This window comes from Artemia sp. Qi Xiang Cuo, chromosome 12 (assembly GCF_049724085.1).
Source record: "Artemia sp. Qi Xiang Cuo chromosome 12, ASM4972408v1, whole genome shotgun sequence".
NCBI classification, from domain to species: domain Eukaryota; kingdom Metazoa; phylum Arthropoda; class Branchiopoda; order Anostraca; family Artemiidae; genus Artemia; species Artemia sp. Qi Xiang Cuo.
Genome location: NC_142805.1, coordinates 39494459 through 39511436, shown reverse-complemented (window position 1 = coordinate 39511436; position 16978 = coordinate 39494459). Strand labels below are relative to the sequence as shown.

Below are 16978 nucleotides of genomic sequence, written 5' to 3'. Positions count from 1 at the left end.
GGAAGAACACATAGGAAATCTATTATAATTATCCAATTATAAGGTTAAAATACATACTCCGTGATAGATGCAAAATTGCTTTGGCACACAAAATCCTATTAAGGTCAATTCCAAACAGTCGTGATCCCTTTGTGTCAGCAAGTGAAATGGTCTAAACCCCCTTATTGGAGCTATTTTTTCAATCCACTCATTGTTGTCAATCGGTGTCCACAAGTTACGCAAGCTGTCTATTGTTCATATATAAGGTTTTTATCAAAGAGGTAATCGTATAGAGTTTGAAAAAAGCATCATTCGATTTAAATTGAAAGTTCTAGATCCGTTTTTTAAATTAAATAATAATCAGAAATTAAGCACCCCCCCCCCCATGCCATAAAAACTTGAAACTTTTTGCAATAAAAAACGAACAAAAATTAATTAAAAAAACACTTTCCGAAAAATAAGTTTTTCAAAGAAAAGTAAAGGCCATTTTAAAATTAAGCTCAGGAGATACAAATACCTGTTAAAATTCAAACTCAAAACGACCAGAAATTAATAGTAAAGAATAAGTGAAACCCAAAACGAATAGAAATTAAACGAACAATCATAGCAAAAAACATACAACAAGTAATAATATAAATGAATAAATAGATCTTAAAGCGAGTAATGCTTAGATTGAATATGAAAATCAAGCTTAAACGAAAACAAATATTTTGCTATTAAAGCATAAATGAAACTTAAAACGAACAGAAATTAAATAAACAATCAATGCGAATAAACATACAATATATATTAATGTAAATGGATAAATAAATCTTAAAACGAGCGAAACTTAAATTGAATATAAAAATCAAGTTTGAATCGAATAAAAATAACTACAAACAAGAGTTTGGGTATCGTCTCACTGCAGAAGCGTAAAACCTACAGCGTCATTGGCGCTTTACTGTAAACGAATTATATTACAAATGTTTTCTTTTGTACTTAATATTGAAAATAAATATTAAAATTACAGTAACATTTTGAACTGATGAGCTTTTAGTAATTAATATCATTATGCATCAAATATTCAGTTTAATTTATTAGTTCTTTTCAAGATTGGTCCAGACAAGTATAGTTTCACTACAAGCAAAATTTCGATACTGCCCCCTTCTTTAACTGTAAAAACCTAAAGCCTTCTGCGTCATTGGTGCTTCACTGAAAACGAATTACTCGTATATTACAGATTTATTACTTTCCAGTTCTTACAGCATTGAAAATGAAAATAAAAATTACAATGAAAAAAAAAACCTTGAACTGATGGATCTTTCAACAATTAATATCATTATTCATCTAATATTCAATTTGATTTTGTTTATACTTTCCAAGACTGTTCAAGACTCATATAGTTTTGCCATTTTTTTAACTCTGCCATTTTTGTAACTAATCGTGTTAGTGTGTTATGAAGACATTCTATGGCTTCTAGGCATTTCTATTTGAGCGGAAAACTGCACCTCAAACTTTGTGGAACATGCATTTTCTTGCATGAATCACCAAAATATATTAAAATGTCAAGTTTCGGAGTATTCCACCACTCGCAAGCAAGTGCCATCTGTATTTTTGAATCCACATGGTCAATTTAGGGAGTGGAGGGTAGGCTAATTCTCTAGCAGCCCCACTCCGTCGTGGTATGGTTCACAATTTCAACACCTGGCGTCCGGACTATCATATAATCTACCAAGCATACAACTACACCAAATCAGTATCAATAAATAAATGAAACCCAAAACGAACAAAAATTAAAACAAATATTAGAGTCAAACTCAAAACGACCATAAATTAATGTGAGTAGGGTTCAAAACCCCTATGCTAAACCCCTAAAAGCCAGAATATAATTTGTACTTTACTGGAAAAAAATTCAAATGAGTTTACTGAAAAAAAATGTGCATTGTCAATTTAATATACATATGCTGATATTTATTCCCTAAAATCTTAATTAATTTTTGATTTCTTAAAGTTACAAAAGTGAAAATATTTCAAAGAATTGTTTTCATTAAAGCGCCAATGACGCAGTAGGTTTTAGGCTTCTGCAGTGATACGATACCCAAACTCTTGTTTGTAGTTATTTTTATTCAATTCAAACTTGATTTGCGTATTCAATTTAAGTTTCACTCGTTTTAAGATTTATTTATTCATTTACATCAATATATATTGTATGTTTGTTCGCATTGATTGGTCATTCAATTTCAATTCGTTTTAAGTTTTATTTATACTTCAATAACTAAATATTTGTCTTTGTCTTAAGCTAGATTTTCATATTCGATCTAAACATTACTCGCTTTAAGATCTATTTATTCATTCATACTATTACTTGTTGTATGTTTTTTGCTATGATTGTTTAATTAATTCTGTTCGTTTTGGGTTTCATTTATTCTTTAATAGTAATTTCTGGTCGTTTTGAGTTTGTATTATAACAGGTATTTGTATATCCTGAGTATAATTTTAAAATTGCCTTTACTTTTCTTTGAAAAACTTATTTTTCGGAAAGTTTTTTTTAATTACTTACTAGTAATATCAATGCTACTACTTTGAGTACTATTACAATTATGTCTAAGGGAATGAAGGTGAAATTTTCAAGGGATATTGAGGGGAGATGTGAACTGAATCACAACACGCCGTCTGGTTGCAGGTTGTCAAAATGGTGTAACAGCAACATCTTAGGAACAGTTTGGTGTGTGAAGTTGAAACTAACAGGGCTTATTGTGAGCGATTTTGAACTAGACAAAAGAAAATATTTGCATCTTAATGCTAATGCTTCTACTCATGCTACTACTACTGTTACTATTATAACTACTAGTGCCGCTAAAGCTTAGGCCACTACTATTTATTCTACTGCTGCTACTACTACTACTACTACTGCTATTAAACTAAGGGTATTAAAGTAAAATTTTGGGATATATAGAAACTATATGGAAATAAATAGAAACACACTATGCCCACACAGGTTGTCAAGCGAGCGTATCAGATATGCTTCTGGAACGGTTGATGGTATTAAGCTGAAACTTTCAGCGCGTGTTGAAAAGGGTGTTGAAGAAACTAATGGTGCTATACGCGTACTGCTACTAATGCTGCTACAACTATTGCTACTACGCAAGCTAAGGGTATTAAGGTGGAAGCTTATAAGGAATATTTAGGTGGATGCTGAACTAAATCAAAACCAGCTATGAGGATGTGGACTTTCAAAAACGTGACAAGGCAATATCTAAAGAACAACTTATATTATTAAGTTAGGCCTTTAAGGGTAAGTTGTGGTGGATTTGGAACTAGCCAGAAGGCACTATGTGTAGCCTATACTTTTAATACTACCACTGCAGTTACTGTAACTAATAACGCTAAGGGTATTAAGCAGTAACTTTTAGGAAACGTTTAGGGGGAGTTTCAATTAAACGAAAAAACTGTATGCATGCAGGTTTTCAAATGGGCGTATAAGCAATATTATAGGCAGCACCACTCTATAATTACTAGAAATACCGTTGAAACTTGTAAACAAGCTAATTTGATTGAAAATCAAAAGATCTAGTTCCCTTTTTAAGAGTAAAAAAAGATTGGTGGGCAAGAAGCCTTTCTCTCAAGCCCCTTCCTTTTCCAAATACATTCAGTCAAAAATTTTTGACAGCCATTTTGTTCAGCATGGTAGAACAGTCCAGCAGCGATGTCTTTAAGGATATTGGGCATGTCAACCCCCCGCAATTATGCAATTGGTCCTTTATGCTGTAAAAATAAATGTTGCTCTAAAACTAAATCAAAACGTATTGTGTTTATGGTTGCCAATAAGTTACCTCAGCAATATATTGAGAACGATCGGGGGTATTGAGTTGAAATTTTTGGAGCTGCTACCATTACTACTTCAGCTCTTACAATCTATATAAATAAAAAGAGTGCAAGTGTCTCCAGGTTGTCAAAGAGCATAGATAGAATCTTTCGGAAATGATATTAAGTTATATTTTTCAGATCAACTTGAGGAGGTATAAAAAAAAAAATACTATTTTTGTCAGGATTAAAAATTGTTGAAAAAGTTTTTCCAACCTACAAATAGCATGCAAAACTATGGATTCTTATTGAAAAAAAAGAAAAGATAAAAAAAAATTCCACGAAAAAGACTATGTTAATGAAAAGCAAAGAGAAACTTAAAAAACAACTTTTTCCACAAAGCAAATATTTCAAAAAAAAAGTACAGAGCTCCATTAAACCAAAAATGAGCAGAAATAAAGTCAAGTAATCTTCCAACCGTAAAACTACCACAAATTACTTTCAATAAATGAACGAAACTCAAAACTAACATAAATTACAAGAAATAGCCGAATCAAACTCAAAAAGAGCAACAATTAACATGGGTAGGGCTGATAAACCCCATGCCTTCTCAAGACCAGAACATAATTTGGGCTTTACTGAAAACAAAATAAGTTTTAAATGTTTTCGCTTTTGTACTTTAATAAATACAAAATTATTAAAAGTTCTTAGGAATAGACATCGATATATTTTAATTAAACTGACTATCCTCGGTAATTTGTTTTTTTGTTTCAGTAACTTTTTGTTTACTGCAATAACTAGACCACCCAAAGGTCTGCCAGTTGCGGTATTTGCTGGCCGAAGACAAAACTGAAAATTAGGTGAACGCTCTAACAATTGCATATTACTTTCACTTAAAAGGTGTTCAGCAAGACACACGATGTCAAAACTACTATACAGAGGTTTGATAATTTCCTATTTTTCACGGCCATTTATGTTGTGATAAAATCCTGACATATAAACTTTTAACTTCCTGGAGCTGTCATATTATTTTCTTAGCTTTGGGCGTGAAGGTGCTTTTCCATTTTACACAAATCAAGTTGTTACCCCCGTTAGTTTTTCCACTGTTTGCACATTTCATGTCTGCTTTGCACACTTTTTTTTATTGCTGTGATTGCCCTTGCATTTAATACACTTAGTCGGATTTGAATACTTCTGAGTGAAATGTCCGAATCCTTAGCAGTTGAGACACTGCTTGGGTTTTTTGGTCGGTCGAGTGACACGAAATAAACAATATTTGATCTTCACTCAGAACTTCAAAGAATGATCAAAGCCGTCCTTTGTTTTAAACTTTAGCTGCACAACTCTTTAATTTCCGAAGCGTGTAGCAGAAATTATAGTTTCAATAAGCACGCAGATTATATAAATATTAAAATTGGTGTCCGTTAATAATAAATTCATACTCAGTTCTTATAAACTTAGTCCAAATTTTTATACTGATATCTATGGCAGCCACTGGCGCAGCTGTAGAATCTTCATCAACCACGTGGACTACGATTCCATTTTGGTGACCAACAGTATGTTTCACCTTGTCGGCACAGCCTAGTTTCTTGACAAAATCATGCTGATTTGTTGAATTGTGTATATCAATAGGGTCTGACACACCACAGGAACAGAGGGGGATTGACGAGCTTGCACTATAAGCCAGATAATCAGGCTTTGACTCGGCATAGATGTTTTCTGTTTTTGACCAGAAAATTTGACATTTGGCGTTTGTTGGGAAAGGAGGCACGTCCGTCGGATCAACTGTTACAAATAGCGACAAATCTCCTTTTTCTTTGAGTCCGCATAGCAGATCAAAAATGGCCAACGAAAACAAAGACACTAGATGCGATTTTCTTCTCTTCTCAAGTATGTCAACCTTTATTGCAACTTTGCAGGTATCAATTGCCTGCTTAATTGCAACTTTTGCAAAAAATTGATCACATACCTTTATCACAGTGACTTCATTCTTGACAATGGACCGCTACAAAAAGTTCATCACCGGACAGACATGAATAGAATTAGCCCTGCTTATAGCATCTTTTTCGGATAGTTAACGCGATACGCAGTCAATATTCATAGGCCATATAATACACCAATTCGTCAGGAAGCACACAGGTAAACGATTGATCCAGTCCGTCCAAGAACAAGGGAAATATAGGGACCCACGCACCTATTCCCTGCAATTTAAGGATAACTAAATAACGGCGGGTACGTACAGCCCCTGCGGTGGGTTGCTCCACACTTCTGTTTGTTGCCTGACACACCTGCAGAACACTGCTAATGCACCTTAATTGCACTCTCACTACTGACGCACCTAATTCCAATTTCAGATAGGGTAAGTGAACAATCAAGTTGAAACACCGCATCAATGCTTCAAGGGGGAGGCAGGAGGATAAAAACCAGTAGACCATAAAACAATGTCTGTAGAGGAACTAAAAAGATACTGCAGCACCTTATATGAATGAGCTCAAATATCCAATCTACAAGAACGAAATGCTTGAACGAAATGCTTATACGATAAATTTAGAGGCTAATAGAGGGTTTAAATGGCATCTGTAAACGCCTCTCCGGCCTTCTCATCCTTCTTTTTTGTTCGTCGGCTTGTGACTGTAATCTCTTTCCGTATGTTATATAGAAAAATATTATCTGCAATAGGAGAAGCACTACCCCCGCCCCCAGCACAAATCTTACAGGCTTCGTTAAAATATATTCCTGGCAATTAAAGGTGATTATAAATTAATTTTTACCATTCTCCTTCCTCCTCAAAAGACTTCCTTCTATATTTGTATGAAGGATCATGGAAAACTAAGGAATTCAAAAATAAACGTATATTTTTTTTTAGGCTGACAGCACACTCCCACAACTTGTGCGAAAATTCACCAGTCCCCCCCTCCTCCAGAATTACTGTTGCGTAATTATTCACCACAATACACAATTTTACCAAGCTTTGAATGAATAAACATAGTTAAATGAAGTTTTTGCATAGCTGTAAGCATTACGTGATTATTTTGATTGTACCTCCCAGTACTACCGTAACGTACTGTCTCCGAAACTGAAAAGCTCAAACACATTGTTTTTTATAAATTTAGATCGGTCGATAGAACTCTGAGTTCCCATTCTAATAAGTCTTCTACTAATAATCTATGAGCACTAGTTCGATCACTGTTAGGGAAGGGGGGGTAAAACAGCCATTAAACATACATTTGGAGTAATCAACCTCGGAAAAAATATACAATATTTCATATTTATGTAGAAAAGGACTTGAAACCTTCACAATAGAGAGTTCTTATATGCTGAATTTGATGGTATAGTTTCTGCCAAACTCATTCACTTTTATGAGGTATTTTCCCCTTTTCTTTAAATGGGGTAAATTTTTCCTAGGCTCATATTTTTTTTCCGAGTGACTTTAACCTTTATAATCTCTTATAAATCATACTCATCATAAAAAGCCAATTTTCATAATTCTTATTTTTTTTTCATCAAAATTCCTTTTTTAAGAGTTTTGATTAAATTTAGTTTTGATCAAGAGTCACTCCTTACTGATGGTTTTGTAACCACGAACTGTTAAAATATATATAAAAAATGAGCTTTTTCATTTAAACGGCCAGAAAAACAAAGTTCCTTGTAAAATTTGTTTCCCTGCTCCTGGGATATTCCCTGAAGACACTCATAACACTGCCCTGCCCCCCTCTTCGCATTTTGTGCCAGAAAGTATAAGAACTGTAGTTTTTTATGTTGCAAAGGAAAAATCTTTCTGTAACAAAAAAATCGGTATCCCCCTTATTCAGGTCTAGTACAAATGAAGGGAGATCGGATATTCATTCATGAAATAGTTTTTTGGCATCTGAAATTAATTTTCTATATGAACTTCCGTCAGAGTTGAAAAATTTGGGCACTAAAATGTAATTTTTGAGGCATCAGGCACACCCCATCCCCATTTACTCAATGACTCACTAGCGCTCCTATACAATAGCCGATGTGAAATCATACATAACTCTTCGTAATTTTAGAAAACATCAAGTCAATTAATATGGTTGAATGAAGCTTTAAAATAAGTTTCGTAATTTACCGTTTATTTTTAATGGAACTACGTGACTCTTTGGGAGCTAGTGCGCCATCGCACGGCTTTATTGCTTCTGAAACAGAAGAGCTTAATGCATTGTTTCCAAACTATTTCAAATTGACTTCCTGTGTGAGAAGTTTCAATTAATGCCATGGCGACTTCTTGTTTGGCACATTTGCAACTATATATCTGCAGCCTATACATAGGGAGAGGGACATTTGAAATATCAAACAAAACCTTTATGTAAACACAACAAGTTCCTTTCGACGAAAAATAGTCAGACTGAGAGGAGAGAAGATCCCCCCCCACCCCACCCAAAGCCTCACTATTTACGCACCCAAATGTATCAACATTCATTTTTTCTTTATTTATAATCTTAGCACTCCATCACAAGTTGCTGTAACTTTAAATCGTAGGTAAAAAGTGAGGATATACTTATAAGCAACGAAACGTTTCACATCTGTTTTCCTTCTCGTAACATCTAAAAAGATGTATTTTAAGCATAAAATATTAGCTCACCTCGCTGGTAGCCCATCCGGTGGCATTAGCATCTGAGAGAACTGCATTTGATATGCAATTAGAAAAATACATTGTAGTTCTGAATATACCATTAATACTCGAGATATCCACCCATATGGCTGACCAAAGGGCTTACCATATGCCCACAAAGTTGATGAGGCCACAAAGATGAGAAAATGGGGTGCAGTCAAAATTGAAGGCCTCAGTGAAGATACCCAAATTTGAACAAAAATTACTGCAAGTGGAGCTAAAAGCAAAAACAAAATTACTTGGTCATTGATTAGTAATTTGATTATACAAGAACAAATATGTCTAGCATCCGGTAACTCAATTTTCTCAAATTAATAATTTTAATACTAAGTCCTATGCTGTAAATATTTAAAATAGGATCTCATTAATATTTTCATTATACTTACTTTGTAATAGAAAATTGCCCTGGCAATAAGCCAATTGAAGCCAAGACACTGATAAACACCTCTATTGATTTTTGTATACACTAAGTAAAGGAAAAGTTTTTTTTTCAGATAAAAGTAAGGAGCAACAATGAGACCTAAAATAAACAAAATTTATTCTGCCGATGAGGGAAGCTCCTCCCTGCTCAATCTCTCTTTTGTTACAATAAAGTCTTTTTAGTACTTGAGAAAAGCTTCTTATTCCATTACAACGGCCTTTGTGTTTCAGCAAGTTGTCAAAAACAAAACTGGGACAGAAATTCAAACTTTGGCATAAAGAGTAGCAACTGAGAAGAGGGCAGCCCCCTGCATATATGGAATAATTTCTGTTCGTTTTAAGTTGCAACGTTGTTGTATACTTTCAGCTGAAATAATAATATTATCTAATTTATTTTCTGATCCTTTTTTAATTCATGCTCGGGCCTAACTAAGATTTGATGTGGGCTATAACCCCCACAAAACCCGCTTCCGATTTCTCGTTGTTAAATTGTATGTTTTAATAATTGTAAATTGATTCGTAGAATTCCACTTTTTCAATTTTTCTACTTACGAACTAAAATGTTGGATTGTAATCTAACTTTTGGGCAAAATTTGAATATTTAAGCAAAGTTTCCGTTGATCAGTAATTTTGTTGAAGAATTTCTTAATAATATTTTCACTATAAAATTTCGAGTGGATGAAAAGGGGTATTATTTTTAACATGGATAAAAATTCTACAAGACTCGTGCTCTTCTACGCTGCTGAAACCATCGCGACCTCTAAATCAGGGCTCTCTGATCCTTAAATACATTGATACGTTGTATATAAATAGGAAAACCGATACATTGCCATATCAAATCACTGAATATAAAGTTCCTGGTTGCAACTACCTGCCCCCAAGATATTCCATGGTGAGGCTCATGACGCCCCGCCTCCCCTTTTCCGCCTCTTTTCCGTTAGGTATGTGAATTTTATACATTAAGAAAAATAGAAAACCTATTAGTGCAATAGGAGTGGCCCTATTACTCTCTTCCCCCGCTAATACCAATGACAAAGGCGTAGACAAAAATTTTTCCAGGAATCTAATGGAATTAGATATCATTTCCCCTCCCCAAAAATCATTCTAGGTTTATCCAAAGTCTCAATGAGAGTTCGGATATCTGGGCATAAAAATTCGCTCTTTGAGGAGTCTCCCTCACTACAAAATGACCCACCACCCTTCCATCATAATAGGTGCTCCTCACTTACAATTTACTGTGTATAATTTTATTTGTGAAATAGGAAGCAAATCAGATTAATTTAATGAAGCTTTTAGATAAGTGTCACACAGACAGTTTCTGCAACAAGAAGAGAAATATCACACCGTAACACCATTAATAAGGCGTTATATAAATACACCCAGATGACAGATTACTTCCTACCCCCCCCCCCCTTCTCCCCCCAAAATGTTCCTCTTTATATTTAACTGAAGGCTCATGGAGGTTTGGTTATTGAAATAAGCTCTTGAAGGCATCTACGCCCCTCAGCCTATTCAGTGACCGACCGCACCTCCTTCGTAATATTGGATCAGCATTTATTTAGGCTATATAAAAAACGATAATCTCATTGAAAATCAACTGAATCAACTTGGTCAAACTAAGCAATAAGATAAATGTCCACATTGATCGCCTTCTCAGGTTAATAGCTTTTGATGGCAATATCAAGATTAATGAATTTTAAATGTTTGGAATCAGCATAAAAGTTCAATTCTTATGATACATTAATTGTTACCAAAGCTTTCTTTTTTTAGAGTCTCGGTTACTATTGGATAGAGTCACTCTTTACTTACAGTTTGTTACTTTGTTACTGGAATGTGTTTGCGTTTGATACGCACACAAATTACATTTAACGATTAACAAGCAAGGGTACCTATTTTCTTCATTCTCTCTTCTCTTTCTGCCTCCTCGAACTCAATATCTTCTTCATTAAGTTCATCGGAATCGTCGTTTTCTTCAGCTTGTTTTTTCTTTTCTTCCTCTTCAAGAAGTTTTTTGTGTTTCTGCACAAGCAATAAGACAGATGAACTTACTAAAAGAAGTAGAACTTCAGGTGCAACATGGCGTATTACCTCTCTGGCATCCAAGTTTTGTAGTTTGACGAAACCAAAATGGCGCAACATTGACTCTTTGAACCCACCTAGTAAGAAAATGAATTGACAATGAGCAAAACAAAGGGAAAAGGAAGTTAAACAGAGAAAAATAATTTAATAGCTATATTACTAAGAAACCCGTAAAATCTAGTCAGTCGACACTTCGAGGGGAAAATTTGTTAGTGTTAAGGAAAACTTGTTACTTCTAGCAGAAGGAAAAATGTTATTTCTAAGAAAAATTGTGTACGTTTGACAGAAAGATTGCTACTTCTAGCAAATAAGTTGTCATCATAATGAAAAATTCTATTTCTAAGAAAGTGTCTGTGGGTGTTTGTGTGTTTCAAGTGTTAGAAGACTCATACACTGATGATGATCTGTGTCATAGTGGTAGCAGAACCTTATTATTGCCTATTGTCAAGAAACATTAAACCCTAGAATGCTTGGTGTTTCAGGAAAAAATCATATTCTCTAACGATCTTAAAAACATCAAGTGAGAAACGATTGTGTCTTATTGCTATGAAGTATTAAAGCCCAGAAAGGCAGTGTATTTCATGGAAAATCATAAGGTACTTATTTTGATAATAGAGACGACACTAGATCTCCGGATAAAGTAATACAAATCAAGACCCTAGCAAGGAAATTGCGATCTAAGGGTAGAAATCATGGTCAATTTCTTTGCAATCATTAGCATAACAATGAGACCCTGACAATTTCGTAAAAAAATAAAGCGCAGAAATCAAGGCAAAGTGTAGAAATCGCGGTCAACCTGTAAATCCATTACCAAGACAAAGAAAGATCGAGAAGTGTTTTAAATACTCTGTGTGTGAATTGCATTGGAGTAACATGTTCTAGCAATGAAATATTTAGTCCCCGCAGTTCCAGTGAAAAAAAAACAAGAAAAAAAAGTGGTTGTTTAATGGAATTCTTTAGCTTATTTCGAGATGAAATAGGTTGAAAATGTCGTAGGGGATGAGGGTTGGTGTCATTTGAAGGGCTGGTGCCCGTGTGAAAACTGTGTCGTTGCAACATTCCACTCTGGACCATAAGTATACTTTTTTATTGGTTTGGACATCTACTCTTCTCACACAGGGGTGGTCTGACGTTAGAGGGTTGCTGTAGAAATTCAGCGATAATTTTCCTATTATCAGTACCTTTAAATTATCTCGAGCGAGACTGTTTTTAGCCTCTTTTATCGCCCAGCCGAAGCCCGGATTTCGTCCCAGGAATGAGTAGACATAGACCAAAATCCCAACTGCGCATAAGATGGCCGGATTCCGTCCCCTAAATTGAGTAGACACAGGTTACCCCCCCCCCCCCACAGCGCACAGGGTGGGCGGGAATAAGAATTTCTCGAAATAGAATTTCCCTTCCTTTGCGTGTTTTGATATTTTGGTAAAAATGTACCCTGAGCTAAGGGAAACTGAGCTTCAGGGGGAATGGACACTTCCTCGGAGGCAAGCAGCGAGCACCTTAGTGGTACCTTAGTGGAGGGATGCAGGATAACCACAAATGTACGCTTGAAAATTACCGCTTTGCATAACGATACAAAAATAAAACAGTGCTGAGCTGGTGACGGAAAAAATGGTTCCCCTCTCCTGCAGTCCTCTCCCTTCATCTTTCCTTAAATTAGGCATGTTATTCTAAACATGTTATTTTAAAGCTGCAATAACGTTTAAAAACTACATCTATTATCAATGCATCTTCTGAAAATGAAGGCTACTGGGTGCGAGCTGGAATCTTTTGTTAGGATAATGTGAAAAATTTCCATAAATTTATCTTAATGAAAAAGGCTTATTTCTTTAAAAGCTCTTAGTATGGTTTTAATTGCATCTAATACCACTCCCCTCCTCCCTTACCCCCGGGGTTGCAGGCTACAAGCCTCCCGTTTTCTATAATAGATGGTTCTTTAGCTGTCTTTTTTTTTGTTTTATTGCTCGTCAATTTGTTTTTTATTTTCATTGTCTGTGTTTTAAGATTTATTGTTTGGGACGAACAAGACACGCATTTCCCCTTTATTAATATCTTGAAAGCAAATAACCCCCGGAGTGTATCAAATTTGGCAGTAGTAGAGAGCTATCTTATACTCGTGACAGGGCACCAAATATGGGCATAGAGTCCCTAGGGAGATGGTTTTTGTCAGTGAGAATGAAAAAACAGGAACTTTCTCACTTTCATGGATGTCAACAGCAATTTATGTCTGTTTTTATGGGTTTGTCAGTGAGAATTTGAAAAAACAGGAACTTTGTCACATTTATGTCTGTTTTTATGGTTTTTGTCAGTGATAACTCGAAAAAAACAGGAACTTTGTCAAATTTTTGTATGTTTATATGTATTTTGTCAGTGAGAATTTGAAAAAACATGAACTTTCTCACATTTATGTCTGTTTTTATGGACTTTGTCAGTGAGAATTTGAAAAACAGGAATTTTGTCACTTTCATGGATTATTGAGTCATTAACCAAATCGTTTCCGGGCAAAGTTAATGGCATTTCCTTCCTGTTGTTGTTCGAGGCAGATGTTATGATCCAGAAATAGTATTTGTTGTTGTTGTTGTTTTTGGCACGCTCTCAGCGAATGTTATGATCCAGAAATAGGAAATAGATTGTTTCCGGGCAAAGTTAATTAATGTCTGACAGATGACGTCAAGTTAATTAATGTCTTTGGATCTCGACCAGAATTGTTTCCGAGGCAAAGTTTAGATCACACATGACAGATGATGTCATGATTGATTGAATTGCCTCCGGCGCGAAGTTTATTAATGTCTGGAGTTCTTCCAGAAGAACCGTCTCTGAGTGAAGGATTAGATCTTACCGCGGGAATCAGGTTTCTAAATTATTGAAATGCGCCAGCGCAGAAATGCCAAACATCAGGAACTCGCTGAAATTACGTTTAGGGATAAATTTGGCGAAACAATTTTAGCCATTTTAGGGAATTATTTCGGCAAAACAGTTAGATGCATTATAAAAGATGATTTTAGAAAAGGTTTTAGAACAGAATTTAATAGTAAAATTCTGTGCCCGTTATAATAAACAAGTTGCATTTGAGTAGCGTTTTGAGGTCTTCTATCCCAACCAACAAATGTTCCAATCCCCCCACCCCAACCCCGAAGATAGCCCCGGTCATCCAAGGTTATCTGGACGTCCCACGGGCCCCCGGCGCCCCCAAAGACTCCTGAGCCCCCCTTACACTAATTTTTTAAGGCTTTATTATATATTTTCAGAACAAATTATTATTTTAGAGAATTATTTCGGTGAAAGAGTTAGAGACATTTTAAAATATGATTTTTGAAGAGATTTTAGAAGAGAATTTGAGGGTGAAACTCTGTGGTTATTATACTACACAAGTTCCATTTGAACAGTGTTGTGAGGTCCTCTACCCCAACCCCAAAGGGTTCCAATCCCCCCACCCCAACCCCGAAGGAATCCCCCGGTCCAATAAGGTTCTCTGGGCTTTCAAAGAACCCCCGCGCCCCCAAAGGCCCTCCCCAGACCCCCCAACGCCCTCCCCGGGCCTCCAAAGACCCCTTGTGCTCCCCAAAGACCACCCGGGTCCCCAAGGCCATCACCCGGTCCTCAAATGTCCCCCAGGTCTCCAACTGGCCCCCCTGACCCCCAAAGGCCCTCCCCCGGTCCCCAAAGGTCCACCGGGCTCCCAAAGGACCAATCGGTCCTCAAGGGCCTCCAGACCCACAAAGGCTCTCCCTGGGCTCCCAAAGGACCACCCAGCCCTTGGTTTAGTTTTAGTTAAAAGTATAGAGTATTTTAGCTCAGAGTCATAACTTAGAGTTTTTCTTTAAGTTCTAGTTTGATTTAATTTTTGTTAAGATTTTGATATTTTAACTTTGAGTTTAAGTTATAGTTTAGTTTGGTGTAGTTGTATAAAATAGTTTGCAATTTTATCTTAGTTTTAGATTAGAGTTTAAGTTATAGTTGTTGTGTATTTTAGTTTTAGTTAAGAGTTTAGAGTTTTACCTTAGAGTACTAGCTTAGAGCTCTAGTCGTAGGGGTTTCCTAGTTTAGTTAGATCTAATTATTTAGAGTTTGAGCTTTGAATAACAGCACATAGTTTCGATTGAAGTTATAGTTTTGTTAAATTTTATATCAGATTTTATAGCTTTAGATTTTAGACTTAGATTAGATTTTTTTTGTTAGAGTTCTAGTTTAGTTTAGTTTTAGTTAAGAGTTTGATGTTTTACCTTTAAGTTTCAGTTAGAGTTCTAGTTTAATTTAGTTTTAGTTAAGAGTTTAGAGTCTTTATCTTATATGGTTTATTGAAGTTCTAGTTTAGTTTAGTTAAGAGTTTATAGTATTATCTTATAGTCTTAGATTAGATTTTTTGTTAGAATTCTAGTTTAGTTTAATTTTAGTTAAGAATTTGATGTTTCAACTTTGAGTTTCAGTTAGAGTTCTAGTTTATTTTAGTTTTAGTTAAGAGTTTATAGTTTTTATATTAGAGTCTTAGCTTAGAGTTATTGTTGAAGTTATATTTTAGTTTAGTTTTAGTTAATAGTTTAGAGTTTTAGCTTAGAGTCTTAGCTTAGAGTTTTTGAATAATAGAAAAAAAGCGTAAACTTTAGCGTAAAGAGCGAATCCTTTTTCAAATATATCATTTTCATCAAGTTTAGCTATAGCGGTCAAAAGTTACGCGTCTGAGAAAAATTTACCTTGTTTTCGAAAAAGGGGGAAAACGTCTTCTCAAACTCGTAGAATTTTAATTAAAATCGCATCATCAGAGAACTCTACTATAGAAGTTAAAAGTTCCTCTCTGGAGGCTCATTCGAACGGAAATTAAAAGTTCTAATGTCCTTTTTAAGTAACCAAAAAAAAAAATGGAGGGCATCTAGGCCCCCTCCCGCGCTAATTTTTTCCCAAAGTAATCCACCGTGACATCGGCATTAGACAAACCCCGGTTATAGCAAGAGCCTGTGAACTTTATCCCCCCCTCCCAACGCGCAAACGAGGTGTAACACGCAAGCTTTTCATTCAAAGCCGCAAAATACAGCAGGTTAGGAAAAAGCTTTATTTCTGAATGATAAAGAACTGTTTTTCAAAACATTAAAACTTGTAAACATACATATGATGGATAGATTTTATTTACATAATAGGAAAAAAGCGTGCTTTGACATTTCTATTGAATACAGTCGTCATTTTCTGAAGTTGTTGTTTTTTTGTATGGGAGGGGGGCTGTCCCTCTGAAATTTGAATTTACTAGTAAAACATTTTTCTTTATTTTTTTTTGAGGGGAAATAAAAGAATGAAAAGTGTACTCACATTGAAAATAGACAAATCCATTGTTTTCAAAAGTTAAAAATATATGGTGTACTATAAACAATGTCTTAATGCATAATGAAAATTGGAATGCAGTGTCAGGACATTATATCGGGTTTTTTTTTTTAAATTAAGTACATTGTAGCATGAAAAGTTTTTTTTAGAAAAATGACTAATAAATTTATTATATTGGACAAACTGCCAAACTTTCTCTCATCGATGTCATAATAAAAAAAAAACATGTATATTCCTTGAAAGAGTGTGATGACCTGTTTACCTACTAGAAGAACCTGTTTGGTACAGGGGCCTCAGCAAATTCCATATTAGCATTCTACTTAGGATTTTGTCAAGATGTCTCTCTCACTTGATTCACTTCTTCCATTCGAGGCTTAATTAGGGGTAGTCGGGTCTCATGGCTGAGTTTGGACATAGAGTCATTGTCATGGAGCCTCCTCTCCCCTCAAAGTATTCAATTTAAGTTTTAATGATGCCGTTTAGTTTCATTTGAAAAGTTTATTTTTTATTCAATTATTTAAGAAACTATTTTCCACAAAACAAGTTTTCAGTGAAGAGTAAAGAGCGCCATTAAATCAAAAATGAGCAAAATAGTCAAATAATCTTCAAATCGTAAAACTAACACAAATCATCATCAATAAATAAATAAACCCAAAACGAACAGAAATCATAGGCAGCACAATAGCTCTGCCTAAGTAAAGAGCAACGTGGGCAAAATCTACTACTTTTTTTCGGTCTTAGACCAGGGTGCTTCGTATCCAAGGAGTTGTC

The 16978-nt window shown here is 35.1% G+C and overlaps 1 protein-coding gene across 1 annotated transcript in view; it reads right to left on the bottom strand.

Annotated features, from left to right (window-relative positions):
* The window catches only part of LOC148946102 (piezo-type mechanosensitive ion channel component-like), a 174136-nt gene extending 157514 nt beyond the window's left edge, over positions 1 to 16622 (bottom strand). The window contains exons 1-4 of the mRNA XM_089097608.1: positions 16557 to 16622; positions 12332 to 12443; positions 10708 to 10974; positions 8369 to 8615 (exon numbers count right to left, since the gene is read on the bottom strand). Of these exons, the coding sequence (XP_088953734.1) occupies positions 8369 to 8615; positions 10708 to 10974; positions 12332 to 12443; positions 16557 to 16622 (692 nt within the window). The remainder of the gene's footprint in view (positions 1 to 8368; positions 8616 to 10707; positions 10975 to 12331; positions 12444 to 16556) is intronic.
* Positions 16623 to 16978: the final 356 nt, after the last annotated feature.